This window comes from Sprattus sprattus (assembly GCF_963457725.1).
Source record: "Sprattus sprattus genome assembly, chromosome: 11".
Taxonomy (NCBI): Eukaryota; Metazoa; Chordata; class Actinopteri; order Clupeiformes; family Clupeidae; genus Sprattus; species Sprattus sprattus.
Window position 1 is genome coordinate 26,765,535 of NC_137909.1, and position 15,036 is coordinate 26,780,570.

Below are 15,036 nucleotides of genomic sequence, written 5' to 3' on the forward strand. Positions count from 1 at the left end.
TGTCTCTATAAGCACCTTGTCCTCACGGAAGGTTACAATGCGCAGCCACCAGAAAGAAGTTCCAGTCAGTTTGGATTGTAACTTTAGAGGGTGCACAGCTGTCAAACGCCGTAGTCGCCACAGACGTTCATCTGCGAAAGGTAAGACACAACTCCCTCCCCACAAGTTTTGTTTAAGGTCAATTGATAATTTCTATAGCGTAGAGGGAACACATTTTATATTTGATTTAAATATTAACATAACTAAATATTCCATAGCGAGCCTGCCTGTTTGACTGCAACATGAATTGGAAATGATATAGTCTGCTCAAGGCTATATTTTTCATACCTTTCCATATAAGTGATTGAATTAGTCGTTGCTAAATACGTTTTGCTACTTTGTTGAATGTGTCAGTGATACAGTAGCCTACTTAAGAGGCAAACTTTCCCAGGATTACCTTTGCCATTGTAGCTTATTTAATGTTAGTTAAAGAAAAACACAATGTCAATACATTGGAACATCTGTTGAGTCGCTAGGCAACTGAGCGAAAACGCTATAGAAATTACTTTTTGAGGGTCCCGCTTATCAAATCAGCATGTCAACACAGTCATGCAGTAAACTCAAGTACGGATGTGTGTTTGTTCTTGTGCTTTTAGGATTTAACTCACAGTAGAAATGATTCCCTTATACGAAAAGTATGGGTTACAGATGGTCAAAACCAGAAAATAAAGACGCGCATGCATTTCCCCCAATAGGTTCATCAACACTAAACACTTGACCAATGATTTTAACTATTGTCATATTTTCTGTAACACTATACAACAATCAAACCGTTGGAACCAAGTGTGTAATATCAAGTCAAGTCAAGTCTTTCATTGTCAGATACACAGAACAACAGAGTTGGAATGGGCACTGAAATGCTTAGGACAGGACACCATACCACACTACCATAACCTAACAAGACATAACATAACATGACTTATAAACATAAAAAAACATATAAGTACTCCAACATGATATAACATAACATAACTTAACAATAACATAACTTAGCAATAACATAACGTAACATAACTTAACAATAAGTACTGAACATAATATTGCATCCTGCAGGACCCAGGCACAGCTCCCACCATGGCAAAGGATAGCTCTACGTTCATCCAGCAGCAGCAGCTTCAGGCTGCCATGGCAGACAACATGCTGGAGCACTTGTGTCTGCTGGACATCGACTCCGAGCCAGCTGTGGCCCGCAACACAGGCATCGTCTGCACCATCGGTCAGTAGCAGTTATATACATTATTAGGTCCATTGGTCAGTAGTGGTTGTTATGCACTGGGTTCATTGGTCAGTAGCGGTTAGTTATGTTACTGGGTTCATGGTCAGTAGGGGTTAGTTATGTTACTGGGTCCATGAGTAGCCTACATTCACTTGCCCCAGGGACTACAGGTAGAAAATAGAAATCTGATAGAACCTGGCATAATGCATTTTCTCTTGTTCTACAGGATTCATGTTTTATTGTGCACTGTCCCTGTCTTGAAAAATAAATTACAATTACATGTATATTTCAAACATTATGCTTTTATCCAGAGCGACTTACTTGCTGGACAGACATTTTCGTCAGTAGTCTCTTTGTGTGCTTTCATCTTTCCTCTACCACAAACACACACTGTCCTAGCTGTGAGCACGTAATGGTTATAGTGTTAAAGGCTAAAGCTAAATGTATGGTACTCCGAGCCCTCTTTCCGAACCCTCTCCGAGCACCTTGGAGAGGCTCTCATACTGGAAGTTAGAAAAATGAGTAGGTGCACGACAGCCTCTCCGAGGTAGCATACATTTTGCTTTAGTGTTAAAGGTTAGGTGGTAAAGGTTAAGTGTTAAAGGTTAGGGTGTCATACGTGCAAATCCCACTTGCAACTCTGCTAGTGCTCCTCTATGCTATCCTGCTCCATTCGGTTCTACTATGACTGTTAATGTTCCTTGAGTATCAGTAGAACATAGTTCATGTGAGATAAGCTTCAAGTTGGCTGTGAAGTAAAGACAATGCTGCATCTCTCCCATGTGTCTGAACAGGGCCAGCTTCCCGCAAGGTGGAAACGCTGAGGGAAATGATCAAGACCGGGATGAACATTGCACGTATGAACTTCTCTCACGGAACTCATGAGGTGAGCCTGTGTTCCGATTCTACAGCGGTTCTAATGCCGCATCCCAACGCCATTTAGACAGCACAGTATGTCATAAACATACCACAGTTCACGCTGATATCCTAAAACGTCGGGACGTGGCAACTGTTCTGTCGGTTAGCTTCTCTGTTAGCTGCTCTCTCTCACTAGAGTCGGCCCCTTGGAGTGCTTCTTCTGTGCGGGGCCAACGCTGAGCAGCGCTGTTGAAATGTCAGGGCCTGAAAGATGATCCAGTAGCCTTTATCTGCCCTCTCAGGCAGGATTCGCCTCTGCTGTCTCTTGTCAATGCTGAGCCTGGTAACCTTTCCCCTTTAAAAGTCACGACCCTTCATGACCTTTGCATTGCATCATGCTAGAGGACCAGGCCATCAAATCTATAGACATCCTAGAAAGTGATACGGCTGATACTATAGCCACTGGTTAAAATAAAGACATCAAGACAACATCATATGCCAGGTTAGAGTCATTAAGCAGGCACTTTAGGAAAGAGACATCTAAACTACAAAGGTCATAGACGGCTGGATTTCATCTGAACTGTTGCACTTAAACCTCAACCCTCAGAAAAGGTTAATCAGAATTCCCAAAGCTATCTCTTCTAGAGATTCCCTTTTTAAGTTGAGTCTGACAGCATTGGGCTATACATCTATTGTCCGCGAATCCCTACTCCGTAGAGGTTAGATAGTTAGCTCAGCCCTTTAAGACTGAGGATGAACCCTGACCTTTGCCTGTGGTCTTGTGCTGTAGACACTGTTTACATGCACTGATCATCCACCACATTAAACCACTGACAGGTGCGGTGAATGACATTGATTATCGTCTTACAATGGCACCTGTCAAGAGATGGGATGTCTAAGGCAGCCAGGGAAGTGTCAGTTCTTGAAGTTGATGGGGAGGCGTGAGGATCTGGGTGACTGACAAAATGGCAGATGTCTTGTGGGGTGTTCCTGGTATGCAGTGGTTAAGTACTAAAAGTGGACAAATAGGGACAGATGAACCGGTGACAGGCTCTTTGGGGCCCAGAGCTAGGAGAGAAGGCTGGCCTGTGTGGTCCGATCCCACTGAAGCGCTACCGGAGCACAAACACACACACATACACACACACACACACACACACACACACAGGTCCGATCCCACAGAAGAGCTACTGGAGCAGAAAGAGCTGAACACCTCCATGCTCAATGCTAGGATAGGAAGGTGCCAGCACACTTCAGAGCATCACAGCTTACTGTGTATGGGGCTGTGTAACAGCAGACTGGTCAGAGTGCCTATGCTGATCCCCGCCTACACTGCGACCACAACCCACTGCCTTCACGGTGGGGTATAAGGTGTGCAATAACCAAAGCAAAAAGTGATCTGTGGATCAACCATAACACATATTTTTAACACATATTTTAAGATCTTTTAGAGTATTTGCCTACTATAAGTCATATCCATTTTAGCGAAAGCAGGCTATAAGGGGTGAAGGCAAGCTGCAACATTGTTTCTTCCTTTAATGCTACATTGATTTCCTCAATAACATTATAGCACAACTGTTGCATAAAAGCCCAACCTGGACTTGAGACAACTGCATGGTCTACTCACTGAGCATCTGCAACATTGACCATGCAAATACATTGCATCAGATTTCCTTATAGCAAGGGTAACTTCACAACCGTATAATTGCCACAGACCTAGACGGCTGTTTTCTGACAGCTGTTGTCTGTTCCTCTTTCTCAGTGCATGGACTCTTAAAAACTTGTCCAGACTCAGAGAGCTTACTTTTGACATCTTTGCATTTTTAATTAGATCTCTAGCTAGCCAGCTTGCCGTGATCAGTCTTTGACTGTCAATTGAATAGCTTCAGTTTCAGTTATTTGTTGAAGAGGGACAGTGTACATAAATAAACATTAAAATGTAAATGCACCCAATTGTAGCCAAAAGGCTAGTTTCCATTGGCAGTCCCCCTGCCAGAGTGTTAATGGCTAAACATCTTAAAAAAGGCATTAACTATATATATACACATATACATATATATATACAAACATAACAATGACAAAATAAAAATAAAATAAAATTGCTTAAAGGCAGCACCTGCGTCAAAGCCAACTCGCCCTCATTTGAACTTTGAACTTTTATTACAAGTGAGGGTTTGAAATGTAGTGGCACTCCTTAGTAATGCACTTCTGTCTGTCGTAAATTATTTTTATATGTAGGTCAAGGGCAGGATCTGCTGGGGTGGACAGGCCAGGTCTAAATAAATTAAATGCCTGTAGTCTAGGAATCCCAAAAACTAAATTACAACTATGTTTGCTTCAGACATCACATAGTTATAACTAATGTTGAATTAGTTCTCCCTTGTACGTGGGTTTGGGCAAAAGTGTCAGCTAAATGACTTAATGTAAATGTAGTGTGTGGTTGTAATTGTGTCCATGTTTCTCTTGTTACAAAATGCTCCCCTGGTGTGTTGCCAAAGGTGTGTATTTTTAGGTCATTCATTCTCGGATATGTGGGATTGAGAGCCCTGCCCATGCCTAAAGGTCATAGCACCCGTAGCAACACGTGTGCAACTACACACTGAGGCACTATGGTACCAGGGTTAGGGGGCAAGACAAGGTCAGGGACACAACAGTCAGAAACATGCGCTGCAGTCTGGATCGTAATGTAATCGGTGTAGTTGAAGAGAAACCTGTAACACAACAGTCAGAAACATGCACTGCAGTCTGGATCGTAATGTAATCGGTGTAGTTGAAGACAAACCTGTAACACAACAGTCAGAAACAAGCACTGCAGTCTGGATCGTAATGTAATCGGTGTAGTTTAAGACAGACCTGTAACATGATATCCTGACTGTGTGGCACTGAAATCAGCCACTGAGTTTCTCAGTTTTCACTTCATGTATAGTAGCATTCAAATAGTTCTGCCATGCAAGTATCTCAGTTTCACTTCATGTATAGTAGCATTCAAGTAGTTCTGCCATGCAAGTCTCTCACTTTAAGTTCTTGTATAGTAGCATTCAAGTAGTTCTGCCATGCAAGTCTCTCACTTTAAGTTCTTGTATAGTAGCATTCAAGTAGTTCTGCTATGCAAGTCTCTCACTTTAAGTTCTTGTATAGTAGCATTCAAATAGTTCTGCCATGCGAGTCTCGGAATCCAACCCAGCAGGAGTAGTAAATGATATTCTGCAAGTGTACGTCTGCAGTTTTATTTGTCAATATAATTGACATTGTTGGATGAAGATGTCTGTCTTTGTAGTACCATTTTGATACCTGTCTTGGTAGTACCATGCTGAAACCTGTTGAAGAAGATGTCTGTCTTTGTAGTTCCATGCTAATGAAGATGTCTGTCTTTGTTGTACCATGCTAACGAAGATTTCCTGTCTTTGTAGTACCATGCTGACACCATCAAGAACGTGCGTGAAGCTACAGCAAGCTTCAAGCCCGGTAGCATTGATTACAGACCCGTCGCCGTCGCTCTGGACACCAAGGGTCCTGAGATCAGGACTGGACTCATTAAGGGCGTAAGTGTGCCGCCTGCTAGCATGCTTTCAGCTCAACCATCACATCAATCTGAGTAACGTCTGCAAAGTTAGAATGCTTTCAGCTCAACCATCAAAACACTAATCAGAGTAAAGTTAGCAAGGTTAGCATGCTTTCACTTCCATCATAATACTAATTAGAGTAAAATTAGCAAGGTTAGCATGCTTTCACCGCCATCATAATGTTAATCAGAGTAAAGTTAGCAAGGTTAGCATGCTTTTGCCGCCATCATAACACTAATCAGAGTAAAGTTAGCAAAGTTAGCATGCTTTCACTTCCATCATAACACTAATCAGAGTAAAGTTAGCAAAGTTAGCATGCTTTCACTTCCATCATAATACTAATGTTACCAGACAGCCCTGACTCTGACCTCTGACCCTCAGAGTGGCGAAGCAGAGGTTACCCTCGTGAAGGGCCAGACCATCCAGATCGTCCTGGACGATAAGCACATGGACAACTGTGATGAGAAGCACCTGTGGTTGGACTACAAGAACATCACCAAGGTGGTCGAGATTGGGAGCCACATCTATATTGATGATGGCCTCATGTCTCTCAAGGTTTTGAAAATCGGTGAGATTAAGTTTAAACTTCTAAAGTGTTTGTAGCGTGTGTGGGCTGTGAAGGTGATCACAACAAGGATACCAGTGCACACTTAACCGGTTCAGTCTAGCAGTCTCTTCTTGCCTTCAGTTGTCATCACCAAGTTTTCAATCTCTGTCTCTAACCTTTGACCTCACCTGATTAAGTGGCCATTACCTTGTCTGGGAATTCCCTGCCCCTTCACTGCATTCCATTTGTTCAGTTGGTCTGGCCAACTCTCAACGGCGCTCCACTTCAGCCACCTGATTGGACAGTCCTTTAACCAATCAGACCAACGATACTATACAACGATACAACGATCGGTAATAAAGCAAACACATATTTTTTCTGTATGAATTGTTCCAGGGCAAGTTTCTGTTCTGTTTTCAAAGAAATCTTGCCTTATCGAAGTTTTGCGGTGCTTCGGCGGCCACCATGTCCAATGTTTAAAAACTCTCCGTGCAGTAGATTTTGTAACGTAGCCGTGGTAAGTTTAAATCCGCCAATGGCACGCCAGGTAGCCAAAAGCCAGTTTGTGATTGGCTCCAAGGATTCTGGAAATCTTGAAATGAACGGGTATGCAAACTTGGCCAGACCCAGTTCTGAGGCAAAATCAATTTGGCCGGAAGAAGTGGGGCGGGACTTCCCAGACTACATATTATCTGACCTCACCTGATTAAGTGGCCATATTACCTGACCTCACCTGATAAAGTGCCCATATTACCTGTTTGCTGCTTATCTAAATGTATCTCTTTATCATCAAATTGATGTTTACTAACCACATTTTTCTCTGGATCTCTAATAGCGTTAACCTTTGCCTGCAAATCCCAATGACTGTGAAAACATTGTCCCTCGCCACCACACCCATTAACCATAGTTCATATAGGCATATTAGGCAGTCGCCTTCTCACTCTGTCTCCTTTCCTCCTCTCCTAGTCTATACTGTCTCCGCAGTGGGATGCTGCTGTAGTCTCTCTGCCTGACCTTATTGCAGAAATGCTCTGGCTACACCCACCTACCACACTGTTATGCATTGATTCTACCCCGCTACATACATCTACATACTCCTATTTACCAGAATTGCCACCATTGACATAGTTTTCTGTTCCACTGCTCTACTTACCCTTGTAAGAGTAACTTAATGAGCACACTGTATACCCACTTAGCTTTTCTACAATACTTGAATGCTCTCTCCCCATCTTATGCACCATTCATTTTTGTATGTATCGTGTATAAACCATATTATGCTTGTATGTATTGTGTATAAACCATCTTATGTTTGTATGTATCGTGTATATATGCCATCAATTGTATTGCTTTCGCGCAATATAAATAAAATGACTTCAATTGACTTGAACCTTTGCACCTGTCCACAGGTGGTGACTTCCTGGAGTGTGAGATTGAGAATGGCGGTGTGCTGGGCAGCAAGAAGGGCGTTAACCTGCCCGGCGCCGCCGTGGACCTGCCTGCCGTGTCGGAGAAGGACATGCAGGACCTGAAGTTCGGCGTGGAGCAGGGTGTGGACATGGTGTTCGCCTCCTTCATCCGCAAGGCCGCTGACGTGCACGCCGTCAGGAAGGTGCTGGGTGACAAGGGCAAGGACATCAAGATTATCAGCAAGCTGGAGAACCACGAGGGCTGCCGCAGGTTGGTCTCCCCTGAGCAAATAAAGGAGCGGGATTATCCATCAGTTAAATAAACGCATCCACTCCCTAAAGCCAAGTCCACAGAGTCCCCCTTGAAAAACTTCTGCATTGGCTTTGATACATGATTGATGGGTGAATCATTTTCCTGACTGGCTGAATCTAAATTTACCCACTTCTATGGAGATTTTCTGCCCAGAGTATATAGTGTGCTGATTAAAACTCAGCAGTTAAAGTGACACTATGCTACTATTTAACACTTTTTGAGGTATGGTTTTATAGGCAACTAGTTTTGGTATTATCCTCAAATCAATTTTGATAGCATATGGTCGTGTGTAGGACAGATAAACACCAGTGTGATCCCAATTAGCCATCCAAGATATGCCTTATGTAGTTCTGTGTAACGGGCTGGTACACCCTGCAATAATGGAAGAAAAGCCTTCACACGCATAACATTGCCAGCTATACTGCCAAAAGACACAATTTAGTGTGTTGGCAAGCTTCTGTCAGTGTCAACTGGGCCCTTGCACAACTTCTGCATTGGCCTGGATACATGATTGATGGGTGAATCAATCAATAATTTTCCTGACTGGCTGAATCTTAATTTACCACTTGGATGGAGATTTTCTGCCCAGAGTATATAGTGGGCTGATTCAACTCAGCCCCAAAGATTTATTGCAGGTTTGACGATGGATCAAATTTTGCTGTGACCATGTTTGCACTTGTGAACAGATTCGCCGAGATTCTGGAGGCCAGTGATGGCATCATGGTTGCCCGTGGTGACATGGGTATTGAGATCCCCACAGAGAAGGTGTTCCTGGCTCAGAAGATGATGATTGCCCTATCCAACAGAGTGGGCAAGCCCATCATCTGTGCTACACAGGTGAGTTTGTGCCACCTTGTGGTGTGATTGGCTTATGATAGACATAGTTTACGAGAGAGAGCACTGTGCTTGTGGTTATGACCAGTGGTGTAGTCTGGAGTATACCCACTTGTTTTTCAGTCAGCATTGAGTATACCCACTTCTCAAAACAGAGCGTTTATCCTGTGCTGTATGGGCTGCTTAAAAAAAATTGCAAAATTAAGAGTATACTCACTTCTCCAGGGAACACTACACCACTGGTTATGACTGACAGAGCCTATCAAGATAGCCTAGCAGTGAAGTTGGTTCATGGTCGAGATATCCCACAGAGATAGTCTAGCCCTTCATGACTAAGAAAGCATATCGCAATCTGCCTGTGGCTGTGTGGTTGGGTCATGACGACATAGCCTAAAAGCATGACCATGGCCAGGTGACCTTGCTCGACCTTGTCCGGTGTAAGTGTGTGAGTTCTCTACTCTGTGTGGCAGATGTTGGAGAGCATGATCAAGAAGCCCCGCCCCACTCGTGCAGAGAGCAGCGACGTGGCCAACGCCATTCTGGATGGAGCGGACTGCGTCATGCTGAGCGGAGAGACCGCCAAGGGAGATTACCCTCTGGAGTGTGTCCGCATGCAGCACCAGGTGTGTGTGTGTGTGTGTGTATGTGGGTGTGTGTGCGTGCGGGTGTGTGTGTGTGTGTTTGTGTGTGTGTATGTGGGTGTGGGTGTATGCGTGTGTGTGCTTGCGTGTGTGTGTGTGTGAGTTTGTGTGTTTGTGTGTTAATTCACACAGCACACACAGAGTCTGCATATGGCACACTGTTGCTGGGCCTCTTCAGCATTTATTTGTGAACTGAATGTCTTAAACCATGAACATATGTTATGTAACCCTTTAGAGACAGCTGGTGTGGCAGTTCAGTTGATGTCATTTTAGCACTCATGTATGTTAGACTCACTGCTAGCATGCTAGGTTCATCGCTATACTTCTTATGCTAAGGTTAAGGAAGTGAGATTTAAGAGGTGAGGTTTAAGAAGCGAGGTTTAGGAAGTGAGGTTTAGGAAGTAAGGTTAAGAAAGTGAGGTTTAAGAAGTGAGGTGTATGAAGTGAGGTTTAGGAAGTGAGGTTTAGGAAGTGAGGTTAAGGAAGTGAGGGTTAGGTGGTGAGGCTAAAAAAGTGAGGTTTAGGAAGTGAGGGTAACTAAGGCCAGCGGGTACAGAGCTGTGCGGCTCATTAACTTGGATACTTGCTGGAGAAGCTGCTAGCTAGCTGGCTGGTTAGCATGACTACCAACATGTCAAAGCAGAAATGGAGCCTCTTCATCCTCCCTAATCCATCAACGTGCTTTGAGATGCTGCCAGCATGGGAATGCTACATCAGTATTGACTCACTCCAGAGTGTGGCAATGATACATCTTTATTGACTCACTCCAGAGTGTGGGAATGCTACATCAGTATTGACTCACTCCAGAGTGTGGCAATGATACATCAGTATTGACTCACTCCAGAGACCCCCTAGCATGGGAATGCTACATCTGTATTGACTCACTCCAGAGTGTGGGAATGCTACATCAGTATTGACTCACTCCAGGGAACCCCTAGCATGGGAATGCTACATCAGTATTGACTCACTCCAGAGATCCCCTAGCATGGGAATGCTACATCAGTATTGACCCGCTAGAGAGACCCCCTAGCATTAGAGTGCTACACAAGTAATAACACACACCAGACACCTGAGTTTGTTAGCAGCATGCTTAGCTGCACTGGATTAGATGGTCTTTGGTGTTAGCATGAATGTGAATTTCATACAAATATACTACGACTACTAATTTTGTGTGTGTGTGTGTATGTGTTTTACTATTTGTTTTATGTTATCAACCCATCAAAGGTGAAGTACGTGGTCTGTGAAAAATGTGACTGCTTGTAGGTTAACGACAGTGAACTCAGCCTGATGCGTTCATTAACCCTCTGTGGTTTACCCGTTCTGTTGTGTTGTGCACCTGTCCATCTGTTGTGTTGTGCACCTGTCCATCTGTTTGTGTTGTGCACCTGTGCAGGTGTTGTGTTGTGCACCTGTGCAGGTGTTGTGCACCTGTGCCGATGTTGTGTTGTGCACCTGTCCATCTGTTGTGTCGTGCACCTGTCCATCTGTTGTGTTGTGCACCTGTGCAGGTGTCTCTCTGTGCCTCCATTCACTTGTCTTTCGTTCTGCTTTAGCCACTAGCCCAGAGGGTCTGCTAGTCTGTGGCCATCCTGTGTGTGGCATGTTGCTGAGGACCCGTCACCCTTCACACTGCACCTCAGGCATGGCTAATAACTAAAGGTCCATTACCACTGCTTTGGCTTCGACTGTTTGGCCGTCGGTTGGTACACATATTCACAGGAACAACGCTTGATTTCCCCTAATTAAAACTCCTGTTAGTCACTGAAGGAACCGAAGAATGAAGAACCAAGACATTTGTACTTGTGTGTTTTGGTAGATTCTGTAGTATATTTTTCAACGTTTAAATATACCTTGCCAAGAGTACTGGTCTACGGTACAGCAGGACAGTTCAGCCTACTGGAGATATACTTTACTTCAATTATATATTACATGTAGCCAACTAAGTATATACTATACTTTAGTTATATATTTCATGTAGCCTACTGAGTATATACTATACTTCAGTTATATATTTCATGTAGCCAACTGAGTATATACTATACTTCAGTTATATATAATTGAAAGAACGGTTGACATTTTGGTTTGTGTATCAGTCTATCTGGTATGATGTGTGCTCTGTTATGTTGGTGAGCTCATGACTGCATGGCTCTCACTCTCTCCCTGTGGTGTAGATCGCCCGTGAGGCAGAGGCCGCCACGTACCACCGGCAGTTGTTCGAAGAGATGCGCCGCGTCACCCACCTGACCCGTGACCCCACCGAGACTGTTGCCATCGGCGCCGTGGAGGCCTCCTTCAAGTGCTGCGCCAACGCCATCATTGTCCTCACCAAATCCGGCAGGTCAGAGAGCAAACTCATATACACTCATGTAGTCACACACACACACACACATATAGTCACAAACACACACACACACACACACACACACACAAACAAACACACATACACACACATACACATATAGTCACACACTCACACACACACACACACACACATAGACACACACATGTACAGACGCAGACACACACGTAGTCACACATACACATCAAATACACACACACACACACACACACACATAGTCACAGATACACATCAAATACACAGACACATACAGACACAGACACATGCATGCACACACATACACACGCATACTCATACGTACACACCCATACTCATACACACGCATACGCATACACATACACATACTCATACTCATACACATACACACCCATACACATACACACCCATACACACCCATACTTATACTCATACACATACACACCCATACACATACACACATACGGCGCTAATGGAGTACCATGGCAACCTAAATGCCAGAGATTCCATAGCGACCTTTCCAGTCCTGAACCCTGACATTCACTAAGTTATTTTTAACTCCTCAGGCGTCCACCCCAGGGCTACACACACACACACACACACACACACACACACACACACACACACACACACACCTCTGTTAATGGGATTCATACAATAGATACACATACACAAACACACACATTAATCAGAGGTGTACCTGCGGTCTTCTCATTTATATAAAGGGCCATTGGACAGTTACTTATTGTCATGAAACAGACAGCTGTCTCTGAAACGACTGGCCTGGCCTCGATGGCTGTGCTGAAACTGTACCCGTCATATGGGCTCCTCACGAGTGACAGCTGTGAATGTGTGTGTGGGGCTGTCAGCCACTGCCCCTATTGTGCATTCCCACACGTTCATGTCAATCTCAACAAGAGATGGGAAAGACTACAGGCCTCATAATGCAGTGCGATATTTTTTTCACAGTACTTGATAGCAGAAGTAGTTTACGGTCTCATTAAAGAAGTATTGATTATGTCATTTTAATTGTGTATGAATACACGTATAGGTTTCTGAAGAATCAAGTAATAAGAGATGTATGTTTGGTGGTTGCTGTGATACAAAGTTTGGCAGAGCTTGTCAACCTGATGCTGCGCTAGTTTGTTCATGTTACCTCCCTAGGGGACTAGGTACTAGGTGTCTGACCTCTCACTCCTTTAGCTCAGGTGTGTCTGACCTCTCACTCCTTTAGCTCAGGTGTGTCAGACCTCTCACTCCTTTACCTCAGGTGTGTCTGACCTTTCACTCCTTTAGCTCAGGTGTGTCAGACCTCTCACTCCTTTAGCTCAGGTGTGTCAGACCTCTCACTCCTTTAGCTCAGGTGTGTCAGACCTCTCCCTCCTTTAGCTCAGGTGTGTCTGACCTCTCACTCCTTTAGCTCAGGTGTGTCAGACCTCTCACTCCTTTAGCTCAGGTGTGTCAGACCTCTCCCTCCTTTAGCTCAGGTGTGTCTGACCTCTCAGTCCTTTAGCTCAGGTGTGTCTGGCTCCCTCCTCCTTTAGCTCAGGTGTATCTGACTCCTCCCTCCTGTTCCCCCACAGGTCTGCTCACATGCTGGCCAGGTACAGGCCCCGCGCCCCCATCCTGGCCGTGACCCGTTGCGAACAGGCCGCCCGCCAGGCCCACCTGTACCGCGGCATCTACCCCATCCTCTACACCAAGCCCGCCCACGACGTCTGGGCCGAGGACGTCGACCAGCGGGTCAACTTCGCTCTGGAGATGGGTAAGCATCAGTCTTTTAACTTCGCCCTGGAGATGGGTAAGCGTCAGTCTTTTAACTTCGCCCTGGAGATGGGTAAGCATCAGTCTTTTAACTTCGCCCTGGAGATGGGTAAGCATCAGTCTTTTAACTTCGCCCTGGAGATGGGTAAGCATCAGTCTTTTAACTTCGCCCTGGAGAGGGGTAAGCGTCAGGCTTACCAGTCTGATATGTCACTGAGCTCGTAAATGCACGTCTCCCGAAATAATGTTTTAGAACTAAGGTACATAGACGGAAAGGAATGTCCGTCTCTAATACTACACCTGTGGCTAAAAGTTTTCTATTGGTAAAACTGACAGATCTACTGAAGATCAACAAAGAATCCTCCATCCCTGACACCCCTCCCACACACACACACACACACACACACACACACAAACACAATCCACACACACACACACACATATATTTTACTCAAAATAGTGAATATATTCACTCAAAATAGTGCCTCCTCCTCTGGAAGTACTCCTTATGCCCAATAGTTAGGAAACAGGATTTTCTTTCCTTCAATGTGTGTGTACTGATAGTAATAGAGACACTAACTCAAGCTGGTGAGGTGAGTGTGAGGCGAGACACTCTGACAGTGAGACCAGTAGTGAGAGCAGTAGGACATTTCAAAAAACGTTCTTTCTCTCCTCAGGAAAACACCGCAAATTCTTCAAGTCTGGGGATGTGTTGATCTGCGTCACCGGCTGGCGTCCAGGCTCCGGCTACACCAACACCATGCGTGTTGTTCTGGCTCCTTGAACGCCACCTACGTGATGCCCCCACCTCCTCCTCCTCCTCCCCGCCAAGAAGAAACCCCGTCCCCCCTCCCTCCCACCATAGAACAGAAACACAAGGAAATGAAAAGAACTTAGCGTTACCAGATCACCTGGTGACCTCCTCACAGTCAGCGTTTGGTATCTTTGTTAATGGAAGAAGCGTGATTAAAGGCCTGCGCTGGTGTTAAGGAGTTTGGGTCTGTGAGAGGTGGAGAGTGATGCCTGTATGGGTGTAGAGATCTGTGACACTCTGCTGTGTATTTCCACTCATACACTCACACACACACACACACACACACACACACACACACACACACACCCAGACACACACACACACACACACACACACACACACACACACACTCACAACCACCCCACTCCCACACACACAAACAAATATCTTTATGCAGGCTTCACTTGACTGCCACAATGAGACTGAGAACATGTACTGACTTGGCTTCCACCTATTAAAGATATGACCACTTTCAGCAGCAATCAGTTTCTTCTTCTTCCAATAGCTTTCCCCTGACATTGCCTCTCTCAGTGGCAGTGAGATAGTGACACCTGCTGGTGCTGTGAGGAAGCACTTGGCGTCTTAGGCCTGAGGCCTAGGTCAGCTGAAGGTCACCCAGTTTCGGCGCATGCATCTGCCCAGGAGATTGATCCTTACAGTCAGTGCAGAAGTGTACAGGGGTCTGTCCACACAGCCCCAATGAGAA

At 44.9% G+C, this 15,036-nt stretch overlaps 1 protein-coding gene across 1 annotated transcript; it reads left to right on the forward strand.

Annotated features, from left to right (window-relative positions):
• LOC308372624 (pyruvate kinase PKM-like) lies at positions 1-14,805 on the forward strand. The gene is made up of 11 exons (XM_080847842.1): positions 1-140; positions 1,093-1,255; positions 2,050-2,141; positions 5,524-5,655; positions 6,058-6,244; positions 7,630-7,900; positions 8,629-8,779; positions 9,247-9,399; positions 11,589-11,755; positions 13,336-13,517; positions 14,194-14,805. The coding sequence occupies exons 2-11, from the start codon at positions 1,114-1,116 to the stop codon at positions 14,298-14,300; spliced, it is 1,584 nt and encodes a 527-aa protein (XP_080703968.1). The 5' UTR covers positions 1-140; positions 1,093-1,113; the 3' UTR covers positions 14,301-14,805.
• The last annotated feature ends 231 nt before the right edge of the window (positions 14,806-15,036 follow it).